This window comes from Oncorhynchus tshawytscha, unplaced genomic scaffold (genome assembly GCF_018296145.1).
Source record: "Oncorhynchus tshawytscha isolate Ot180627B unplaced genomic scaffold, Otsh_v2.0 Un_contig_7849_pilon_pilon, whole genome shotgun sequence".
NCBI lineage: Eukaryota > Metazoa > Chordata > Actinopteri > Salmoniformes > Salmonidae > Oncorhynchus > Oncorhynchus tshawytscha.
In genome coordinates, this window is record NW_024609109.1 from 22,501 (window position 1) to 35,000 (window position 12,500).

General features: G+C 45.9%; 1 protein-coding gene across 1 annotated transcript in view; it reads right to left on the bottom strand.

Moving 5' to 3' along the window:
- Positions 1 to 12,500, bottom strand: part of LOC121844288 (2-hydroxyacylsphingosine 1-beta-galactosyltransferase-like) — a 72,812-nt gene that overhangs the window by 10,802 nt on the left and 49,510 nt on the right. The window contains 1 exon segment of the mRNA XM_042314220.1: positions 12,303 to 12,445. Within this exon segment, the coding sequence (XP_042170154.1) occupies positions 12,303 to 12,445 (143 nt within the window).

Genomic DNA, 12,500 nt, shown 5'->3' on the forward strand with positions numbered 1-12,500 from the left:
AAGGTGGTCTAGTGGTTTTTGTCCTCTGGTTGCACATGTGACAAGCTGGTAAACATGTGGTGAAACTGGTTTAAGTTTGCCTGCATTAAAGTCCCCGGCCACTAGGAGCGCCGCTTCTGGGTGAGCATTTTTTTCTTTGCTTATGGCCCTATAGAGTTGGCTGAGAGCGGTCTTAGTGCCAGCATCGGTTTGTGGTGGTAAATAGACGGCTACGAATAATATAGATGACAACTCTCTTGGTAGATAGTATGGTCTACAGCTTAACATAAGGTACTCTACCTCAGGCGAGGTATTGTAGTCTATATAGGGAATAGGGTTCTGACCAGACATATTGTAGTCTATATAGGGAATAGGGTTCTGACCAGACATATTGTAGTCTATATAGGGAATAGGGTTCTGACCAGACATATTGTAGTCTATATAGGGAATAGGGTTCTGACCAGACATATTGTAGTCTATATAGGGAATAGGGTTCTGACCAGACATATTGTAGTCTATATAGGGAATAGGGTTCTGACCAGACATATTGTAGTCTATATAGGGAATAGGGTTCTGACCAGACATATTGTAGTCTATATAGGGAATAGGGTTCTGACCAGACATATTGTAGTCTATATAGGGAATAGGGTTCTGACCAGACATATTGTAGTCTATATAGGGAATAGGGTTCTGACCAGACATATTGTAGTCTATATAGGGAATAGGGTTCTGACCAGACATATTGTAGTCTAGGGAATGTAGATGATACCAGAATATTGATGAACATATTGGGGAATAGGGTTCTGACCAGACATATTGTAGTCTATATAGGGAATAGGGTTCTGACCAGACCTAGGGAATAGGGTTCTGACCAGACATATTGTAGTCAGAATAGGTTCTGACCAGACATATTGTAGAATATAGATGAACATGGGGTCGTGACCAGCCTCACACTCCAGTACAGTAGGTGATAGAGAATATAGATGAACAGGGGTCGTGACCAGCCTCACACTCCAGTACAGTAGGTGATAGATAGAGAATATAGATGAACAGGGGACTGTGACCAGCCTCACACTCCAGTACAGTAGGTGATAGATAGAGAATACAGATGAACAGGGGGCTGTGACCAGCCTTCCAGTACAGTAGGTGATAGAGAATATAGATGAACAGGGGGCTGTGACCAGCCTTACAGTACAGTAGATGATAGAGAATACAGATGAACAGGGGGCTGTGACCAGCCTCACACTCCGGTACAGTAGATGATAGAGAATACAGATGAACAGGGGACTGTGACCAGCATTACACCCCAGTACAGTAGGTGATAGATAGAGAATATAGATGAATAGGGGACTGTGTCCAGCCTTACACCCCAGTACAGTAGGTGATAGATAGAGAATATAGATGAACAGGGGGCTGTGACCAGCCTCACACTCCAGTACAGTAGGTGATAGATAGAGAATATAGATGAACAGGGGGCTGTGACCAGCCTCACACTCCGGTACAGTAGGTGATAGAGAATATAGATGAACAGGGGCTGTGATCAGCCTTACAGTACAGTAGGTGATAGAGAATACAGATGACCAGAACAGATGAACAGGGGCTGTGACCAGCCTCACACTCCAGTACAGTAGGTGATAGAGAATATAGATGAACAGGGGCTGTGACCAGCCTTACAGTACAGTAGGTGATAGAGAATACAGATGAACAGGGGGCTGTGACCAGCCTCACACTCCAGTACAGTAGGTGATAGAGAATATAGATGAACAGGGGCTGTGACCAGCCTTACACTCCAGTACAGTAGGTGATAGATAGAGAATATAGATGAACAGGGGGCTGTGACCAGCCTCACACTCCAGTACAGTAGGTGATAGAGAATATAGATGAACAGGGGGCTGTGACCAGCCTTACACCCCAGTACAGTAGGTGATAGATAGAGAATATAGATGAACAGGGGACTGTGACCAGCCTCACACTCCAGTACAGTAGGTGATAGATAGAGAATATAGATGAACAGGGGGCTGTGACCAGCCTTCACACCCCAGTACAGTAGGTACAGATAGAGAATACAGTAGATGATAGAGAATACAGATGAACAGGGGCTGTGACCAGCCTTACACCCCAGTACAGTAGATGATAGAGAATATAGATGAACAGGGGCTGTGACCAGCCTTCCAGTACAGTAGGTGATGATAGAGAATATAGATGAACAGGGGGCTGTGACCAGCCTCACACTACAGTACAGTAGGTGATAGAGAATACAGATGAACAGGGGCTGTGAGTACAGCCTTACACTCCAGTACAGTAGGTGATGATAGAGAATATAGATGAACAGGGGCTGTGACCAGCCTTACAGTACAGTAGATGATAGAGAATATAGATGAACAGGGGGCTGTGACCAGCCTCACACTCCAGTACAGTAGGTGATAGAGAATATAGATGAACAGGGGGCTGTGACCAGCCTCACACTCCAGTACAGTAGGTGATAGAGAATATAGATGAACAGGGGGCTGTGACCAGCCTCACACTCCAGTACAGTAGGTGATAGATAGAGAATATCGATGAACAGGGGGCTGTGACCAGCCTCACACTCCAGTACAGTAGGTGATAGATAGAGAATACAGATGAACAGGGGCTGTGACCAGCCTCACACTCCAGTACAGTAGGTGATAGATAGAGAATATCGATGAACAGGGGGCTGTGATCAGCCTTACAGTACAGTAGATGATAGAGAATATAGATGAACAGGGGGCTGTGACCAGCCTCACACTCCAGTACAGTAGGTGATAGAGAATATAGATGAACAGGGGACTGTGACCAGCCTCACACTCCAGTACAGTAGATGATAGAGAATACAGATGAACAGGGGGCTGTGACCAGCCTCACACTCCAGTACAGTAGATGATAGAGAATACAGATGAACAGGGGGCTGTGACCAGCCTTACAGTACAGTAGATGATAGAGAATACAGATGAACAGGGGGCTGTGACCAGCCTTACAGTACAGTAGATGATAGAGAATACAGATGAACAGGGGGCTGTGACCAGCCTTACAGTACAGTAGATGATAGAGAATACAGATGAACAGGGGGCTGTGACCAGCCTTACAGTACAGTAGATGATAGAGAATACAGATGAACAGGGGCTGTGACCAGCCTTAGAGAACAGATAGGGGGCAGTACAGTACAGTAGATGATAGAGAATATAGATGAACAGGGGGCTGTGATCAGCCTCACACTCCAGTACAGTAGGTGATAGATAGAGAATACAGATGAACAGGGGGCTGTGACCAGCCTTCACACTCCAGTACAGTAGATGATAGAGAATATAGATGAACAGGGGACTGTGACCAGCCTTACACCCCAGTACAGTAGGTGATAGATAGAGAATATAGATGAACAGGGGGCTGTGACCAGCCTTACACCCCAGTACAGTAGGTGATAGATAGAGAATATAGATGAATAGGGGACTGTGACCAGCCTTACACCCCAGTACAGTAGGTGATATGATAGAGAATATAGATGAATAGATGGGGGCTGTGACCAGCCTTACACTCCAGTACAGTAGGTGATAGATAGAGAATATAGATGAATAGGGGACTGTGACCAGCCTTACACTCCAGTACAGTAGATGATAGAGAATATAGATGAACAGGGGGCTGTGACCAGCCTCACACTCCAGTACAGTAGGTGGCGGTGTATCCACCTTTCAGTTGGTTGCGATCCACCAATAGAAATGTAAAGAAGAGGAAGAAGGACAGGTGAAAGCAATATGGTGGAAGCTGAACATCAGCTTAGAAATATAACACAGTCATCTTCAAATCAAAAGCAATATGGTGGAAGCTGAACATCAGCTCAGAAATATAACACAGTCATCTTCAAATCAAAAGCAATATGGTGGAAGCTGAACATTAGCTCAGAAATATAACACAGTCATCTTCAAATTAAATGTCATTTTATTTGGTCACATACACGTGTTTAGCAGATGTTATTGTGGTGTAGCGAAATGCTTATAAAAAATATATTTTACGAGTCTACAATCAATGTGTTGATAGAACTTCAGTCGCGTTTTCCTCATATTAGCTTTGTTAAAATCCCCAGCTACAATAAAAGCAGCCTCAGGATATGTGGTTTCCAGTTCGCATAAAGTCCATTGTAGTTCCTTGTGGTATTGGCTTGAAGGGAAATATACACGACTGTGACAATAACTGAAGAGAATTCTCTTGGGAGGTAATACGGTCGGCATTTGATTGTGAGGGATTCTAGGTCAGGTGAACAAAAGGACTTGAGTTTCTGTATGTTATCACAATCACATCATGAGTAGTTAATCATGAAACATACACCCCCACCTTCTTCCCAGAGAGTTCTTTATTCCTGTCTGCCCGATGAACTGATGAACTGAGAACCCAGCTGGCTGTATGGATGGGGACAGTACATCCAGAGAGTTCTTTATTCCTGTCTGCACAATGAACTGAGAACCCAGCTGGCTGTATGGATAGGGACAGTATATCCGGAGAGAGCCATGATTCCCTGAAACAGAGGATATTACAGTCCTTGATCTTTCTCTGGAAGGAGATCCTCGCCCTGAGCTCGTCTACTTTATTGTCCAGAAACTGAACATTAGCGAGTAATATACTCAGAAGCGGTGAACGGTGTGCCCGCCTCCTGAGTCAGACTAGAAGTCAACTCTGAATACCTCCGACGGCAGTGTCTTGGAGCAAAGGATCCAATTCGAACAAAGGATCCAATTCGGGAAAGTCGTATTCCTGGTTGTACGTAATATCACAAAAAAAACCTTCTGGACTAATAATGTAAGAAATAACAAAATACTGCCAAGTTGTGTAGGAGCTAGCAAAAGAGCTGTCATGTCTGTCTGTGCCATCTTTACCTTGAAGACTGTTTCTGGCTTCTAGCCAACTTTGCCGTATTTTGTATTTATTTTTTGTTGTTGTTATTTCTTAAATTATTTGCTCAGAACGTTTCTTGAATTATTACCTGCAACCCGAAAATAACTGTTGAATATTAGATTGGAGCCACTCACCAGCCACTCACCAGCATTTCAAACAGACATTTGGCTGAATTGGATCCTTTGTTTGTGTCACACCCTGATCTGTTTCACCTGTCTTTGTGCTTGTGTCCACCCCCATGCAGGTGTCGCCCATCTTCCCCATTATACCCGGTGCATTTATACCTGTGTTCTCTGTTTGTTTTATCCCCGGTGTATTTATACCTGTGTTCTCTGTTTGTTTTATCCCCGGTGCATCTCTGTTTGTCTGTTGCCAGTTTGTCTTGTCTCGTCTACCAGCGTTTTTTCCTTTACTGTTTTTTTTGTTAGTTCCTGTTTTCTAGTTCTCCTGGTTTTTGACCATTCTGCCTGCCCGGACCCTGAGCCTGCCGACTATTCTGTACCTCTTGACACTGACACAACCTAACAATTCCAAAACCGACGGCCCAATGGTGAACCAAAGGGCACACTTATACAATCACTGGGAGAAAGGCACCAGGTAACCAACAGTTCTGGAGGGAACTGTGACAGCCGTTCTGTACCTTACGGACTCTGGATTACTGACCTCCGCCCTTTTACCAGCCATTTTACCAGCCCCCTGAGTTGATCAGGCTGTTGATTGTGGCCTGTGGAATGTTGTCCCACTCCTCTTTAATGGCTGTGTGAAGTTGATAGGATATTGTCCGGAACTGGAACACGTTGTCGTAACACGTACAGATCCTTGCGATATGGGGCCATGTATTACCATGCTGAAATATGAGGTGATGGCGGCGGATGAATGGCACGACAATGGGCCTCAACATTGGGCCGTTCGCCCACAAAACGCCATGCATGTCTGTCTGTCTGTCTGTCTGTCTGTCTGTCTGTCTGTCTGTCTGTCTGTCTGTCTGTCTGTCTGTCTGTCTGTCTGTCTGTCTGTCTGTCTGTCTGTCTGTCTGTCTGTCTGTCTGTCTGTCTGTCTCTCTCTCTCTCTCTCTCTCTCTCTCTCTCTCTCTCTCTCTCTCTCTCTCTCTCTCTCTCTCTCTCTCCCTCTCTCTCTCTCTCTCTCTCTCTCTCTCTCTCTCTCTCCCTCTCTCCCTCTCTCCCTCTCCCTCTCTCTCTCTCTCTCTCTCTCTCTCTCTCTCTCTCCCTCCCTCCCTTCCCCCTCTCTCCGTCTCTCTCAGCTACATGTCTGTGGTGAATGGGGGACCGGTGGAAATCTTGGTAAATGATTAAACTAGATAAGATAGAATGGGTCACCATATTGACCCTTGGAATCACAGGCATTTTCACACACAGTATCAGTAAGAGTACTGGTCAATGATCACTGTGTCAACAGGAGTTCTGGTCCAGGATCAGTGTGTCAGTAGGAGTTCTGGTCCAGTTCTGGTCCAGGATCAGTGTCAGTAGGAGTTCTGCGTCAGGATCAGTGTGTCAGTAGGAGTTCTGGTTCAGGATCAGTGTGTTAGTAGGAGTTCTGGTCAGGATCAGTGTGTCAGTAGGAGTTCTGGTCCAGTTCTGGTCCAGGATCAGTGTCAGTAGGAGTTCTGGTCCAGTTCTGGTCCAGGATCAGTGTCAGTAGGAGTTCTGGTCCAGTTCTGGTCCAGGATCAGTGTGTCAGTAGGAGTTCTGGTCCAGTTCTGGTCCAGGATCAGTGTCAGTAGGAGTTCTGGTCCAGTTCTGGTCCAGGATCAGTGTGTCAGTAGGAGTTCTGGTCCAGTAATGGTCCAAGATCACTGTATCAATAGGGGTTCTGGTCCAGGATCAGTGTCAGTAGGAGTTCTGGTCCTGTTTCTGGCTTTAACCAGTCTGTTTCTGGCTTTAACCAGTCTGTTTCTGGCTTTAACCAGTCTGTTTCAGGCTTTTGGCCCATCTAACACCAGCTCCACTCCTCCATTATCAGAATGACGGCCCATCTAACACCAGCTCCACTCCTCCATTATCAGAATGACGGCCCATCTAACACCAGCTCCTCTGCTCCATTATCATGCCCATCTAACACCAGCTCCACTGCTCCATTATCAGAATGACGGCCCATCTAACACCAGCTCCTCTCCTCCATTATCAGAATGACGGCCCATCTAACACCAGACGGCCCATCTAACACCAGCTACATTATCAGAATGACGGCCCATCTAACACCAGCTCCACTCCTCCATTATCAGAATGACGGCCCATCTAACACCAGCTACATTATCAGAATGACGGCCCATCTAACACCAGCTCCACTCCTCCATTATCAGAATGACGGCCCATCTAACACCAGCTCCACTCCTCCATTATCAAAATGACGGCCCATCTAACACCAGCTCCATTATCAGAATGACGGCCCATCTAACACCAGCTCAACTCCTCCATTATCAAAATGACGGCCCATCTAACACCAGCTCCATTATCAGAATGACGGCCCATCTAACACCAGCTCCACTCCTCCATTATCCAGAATGTTCTTCTGACAATGTCTCACGTGACACTCTGAAGAGGTCCACTGTGTTAAATCCTGCTACTCTGTTGCCCACCGAGGACGATGGCGAGCCGAACGACCGTGCTGCTCTGGTGGAGCTTGTATCTAAAACCAAGGATGGATTTAACCGATGTCCCTTTTGCAAAATGCAAATGTGGAACTGTTTGTAGATGGCTCTGCTCAGCGTTCTGAGAAGGGAGAACCACGTATGTAACCACGGTTACTACTGCCTCAACCACACTGGAAAGTGCTAAATTACCTTTCCGCCCAAACAGCAGAACTCTTTGCATTCACCGAAGCTTGCACGTTAGCTAAAGGCCAGTCTGCTACTATCTATACAGAAAGCAGATATGCCTTTGGTGTGGTACATGATTTGGGTACTCTGTGGAAACAGCGTGGCTTCCTGACCTCTGGTCAGACAATCTCTCATTTAAAACTTGTTCATAACTTGCTAAAGGCTATTTGGCTCCCTTCTGAAGTTGCTGTTTGTAAGTGCATCGCTTATGCTAACTCTTAAAAAGTTGTTGATTTTGTAAATACATTTTGGTTTGCACCTGGGTTTTCTGTGTTCGCTGAACAATTTTGTGCAAAATGTGTGATTTGTTTGACTAACAACATGGGAAGAGGGATTCCCATGCCACTGTCGACTCATCTGACCCCTGAAGGACCATTTGATGGATTTTATTATTTATCTCCTTGTCAGGGTTACAAATATTGTCTGGTGATAGTGGATGCCTTCTCCAATGGGGTAGAGGCTTCCCCTGTTGACATTCCACTGCTATGGCTATGGGGCAGAAGGGTAGCCTAGTGGTCAGAGCGTTGGACTTGTAATCAAAAATGTTGCTAGATCGAGTCCCAGAGCTGACAAGGTAAAAATCTGTCGTTCTGCCCCCTGAACAAGGCAGTTAACCCACTGTTCCTAGGCCAGTTAACCCAATGTTCCTAGACCAGTTAACCCAATGTTCCTAGGCCAGTTAACCCAATGTTCCTAGACCAGTTAACCCACTGTTCCTAGGCCAGTTAACCCACTGTTCCTAGGCCAGTTAACCCAATGTTCCTAGACCAGTTTACCCACTGTTCCTAGACCAGTTAACTCACTGTTCCTAGGCCAGTTAACCCACTGTTCCACTGTTCCTAGACCAGTTAACCCACTGTTCCTAGACCAGTTAACCCACTGTTCCTAGACCAGTTAACCCACTGTTCCTAGACCAGTTTACCCACTGTTCCTAGACCAGTTAACCCACTGTTCCTAGGCCAGTTAACCCACTGTTCCTAGGCCAGTTAACCCACTAGACCAGTTAACTCACTGTTCCTAGGCCAGTTAACCCACTGTTCCTAGACCAGTTAACCCACTGTTCCTAGACCAGTTAACCCACTGTTCCTAGGCCAGTTAACCCACTGTTCCTAGGCCAGTTAACCCACTAGACCAGTTAACCCACTGTTCCTAGGCCAGTTAACCCACTGTTCCTAGACCAGTTAACCCACTGTTCCTAGACCAGTTTACCCACTGTTCCTAGACCAGTTAACCCACTGTTTCTAGACCAGTTAACCCACTGTTCCTAGACCAGTTAACCCACTGTTCCTAGGCCAGTTAACCCACTAGACCAGTTAACCCACTGTTCCTAGGCCAGTTAACCCACTGTTCCTAGACCAGTTAACCCACTGTTCCTAGACCAGTTTACCCACTGTTCCTAGACCAGTTAACCCACTGTTTCTAGACCAGTTAACCCACTGTTCCTAGACCAGTTAACCCACTGTTCCTAGACCAGTTAACCCACTGTTCCTAGGCCAGTTAACCCACTGTTCCTAGGCCAGTTAACCCACTGTTCCACTGTTCCTAGACCAGTTAACCCACTGTTCCTAGACCAGTTAACCCACTGTTCCTAGACCAGTTAACCCACTGTTCCTAGACCAGTTAACCCACTGTTCCACTGTTCCTAGACCAGTTAACCCACTGTTCCTAGACCAGTTAACCCACTAGACCAGTTAACCCACTGTTCCTAGGCCAGTTAACCCACTAGACCAGTTAACCCACTGTTCCTAGGCCAGTTAACCCACTAGACCAGTTAACCCACTGTTCCTAGGCCAGTTAACCCACTGTTCCTAGACCAGTTAACCCACTAGACCAGTTAACCCACTGTTCCTAGGCCAGTTAACCCACTAGACCAGTTAACCCACTGTTCCTAGGCCAGTTAACCCACTAGACCAGTTAACCCACTGTTCCTAGGCCAGTTAACCCACTGTTCCTAGGCCAGTTAACCCACTGTTCCTAGACCAGTTAACCCACTGTTCCTAGGCCGTCATTGAAAATAATAATTTGTTCTTAAGTGACTTGCCTGGTTAAATCAAATGGCAGAGGACAAGGATCTCCTGAGAGAGATCCATCCTAAGGTGGGGGTTACCATCGGCTACGAAAAGTCAACTGACATTTACTCCTGAGGTGCCGACCTGTTGCACCCTCTACAACCAAATCAAATCCTAAACCCTATTGAGCATCTGTGGGGCATCCTCAAATGGAAGGTGGAGGAGTGCAAGGTCTCTAACATCCAACAGCTCTGTGATGACGTCATGGAGGAGTGGAAGAGGACTCCAGTGGCAACCTGTGAAGCTCTGGTGAACTCCATGAGGGTTAAGGCAGTGCTGGAAAATGATGGTGGCCACACAAAATATTGACACTTTGGGCCCAATTTGGACATTAATGGCTGTGTTGAGTTATTTTGAGGGGACAGCAAATTTACACTGTTATACAAGCTGTACACTCACTACTTTACATTGTAGCAAAGTGTCATTTCTTCAGTGTTGTCACATGAAAATTATAAACTCAAATATTTACAAAAATGTGAGGGGTGTAGTCACTTTTGTGATATACTGTAGATCCTGTGTACAAGAACCTGTTCTGATCCAACCCTCACGAACCCCATTCAGAACCTGTCCTGATCCAACCCCGACGAACCCCATTCAGAACCTGTTCTGATCCAACCCCGACGAACCCCATTCAGAACCTGTTCTGATCCAACCCTCATGAACCCCATTCAGAACCTGTTCTGATTCTAAACAATGTGTCTTTACCTATCCTAAACCATGTGTCTTTACCTATTCTAAACCATGTGTCTTTACCTATCCTAAACCATGTGTCTTTACCTATTCTAAACCATGTGAATGTGTCTTTACCTATTCTAAACCATGTGTCTTTACCTATCCTAAACCATGTGTCTTTACCTATTCTAAACCATGTGTCTTTACCTATTCTAAACCATGTGTCTTTACCTATCCTAAACCATGTGTCTTTACCTATTCTAAACCATGTGAATGTGTCTTTACCTATTCTAAACCATGTGTCTTTACCTATTCTAAACCATGTGTCTTTACCTATTCTAAACCATGTGTCTTTACCTATTCTAAACCATGTGAATGTGTCTTTACCTATTCTAAACCATGTGTCTTTACCTATTCTAAACCATGTGTCTTTACCTATTCTAAACCATGTGAATGTGTCTTTACCTATTCTAAACCATGTGTCTTTACCTATTCTAAACCATGTGTCTTTACCTATCCTAAACCATGTGAATGTGTCTTTACCTATTCTAAACCATGTGTCTTTACCTATTCTAACCCATGTGAAGGGATGGGGAACCAATTACTTGTCTCCACAATGTCTGTGAGCCAGTCGCTCTCTCCTTTGGCCTTGGGGGAGATAAGGTCTGAGACAAGATGTGTGTGGTAGTGTCTGGAACCATTGTATGTCCTCTCTGATGTTGCACCTATCCTGGGATAGTGTATGACCTAGATGCTCACTCCCCTCAGTGAACTTGTCCATGAGAGGGGTCAAGAAGGGGTTTTACTGGAGATGGGAGTATCTGGAGTTGACAATTGATTTATGCCATAGACTGAGTTGGTGTTTCTGTGCTATGAAGTACCAGGGACGAGACCGGAGCCTCGTCTCAGGGGCCAAACTAAACAATAAAAACAGTCTTCATAGCAAATGCTATCGGTCTACGTGATACTCCTTTCTCATTTATCAAGTCCCACCTTGTGACCCATTCCACACGTCTGTTGTTTGTCATGTAGACTGAGGGGTGGATCTTTGCTATAAAATATTTTTGTAGCCTTTGTGTCGTGGCTCTCAAGGAATCATCTGAGGGTGGTTCATCGACCAGCCAATCGCTACTGCAGAGCTCTCACTAATAAAGATTCTGTTGAAGCATAACTACGACTTGTGTGATACGTTTGTCTCTCCTCATTTGATAATACAGAAATGAACCACCACATCCACTGCAGTATATAATTCAACTTGTCAACACTGGAGATAGTAGGTAAGGTGCTGGGGCCATTTTAGTGCCCACAAGAGCAGTGGTCGTTTATCATTCAGCCATTTTACCTCACCCACCTGGCTGATGGTGCCACCCCTGGCAGCCATTTTGTGTCCTCTCCCTCCTAGTTGCAGTGGGAATGGATGAGTTCCTGCCCAACTAGATGCCCAAGTGTTGATTTGCATCAACCAATGGTTGTGTGACCAGTTATTTATACCTATCCAGGTGCTGTAAGATTTAGCATGAGTCTGCAATATAGTCGGGGAGGAACTCGACCAATGTGATTTAGCAGCCATGTTGTGTCCTCCCCTTCCCAGTTGCAGTGGAAGGGAATGTGAATTAGCAGCCATGTTGTGTCCTCCCCTTCCCAGTTGCAGTGGAAGGGAATGTGAGTTAGCAGCCATGTTGTGTCCTCCCCTTCCCAGTTGCAGTGGAAGGGAATGTGAGTTAGCAGCCATGTTGTGTCCTCCCCTTCCCAGTTGCAGTGGAAGGGAATGTGAATTAGCAGCCATGTTGTGTCCTCCCCCTCCCCAGTTGCAGTGGAATGTGAATGAATTAAATTGGTAGTACCTCCAGACCACGCGTTGGGGCAGCCTGCCCAGGGCTCCAGCCAGTTTGTGAGTGATGTCCTCTGAGAGGTATTTGACCCCGGCGCCAAACGATACGACCACGAAGCCATGCTCCGCCGTGTCATTTACCCACGACTCAAAGTCCTGCAGCGCGCACACACACACACACACACACACACACACACACACACACACACAC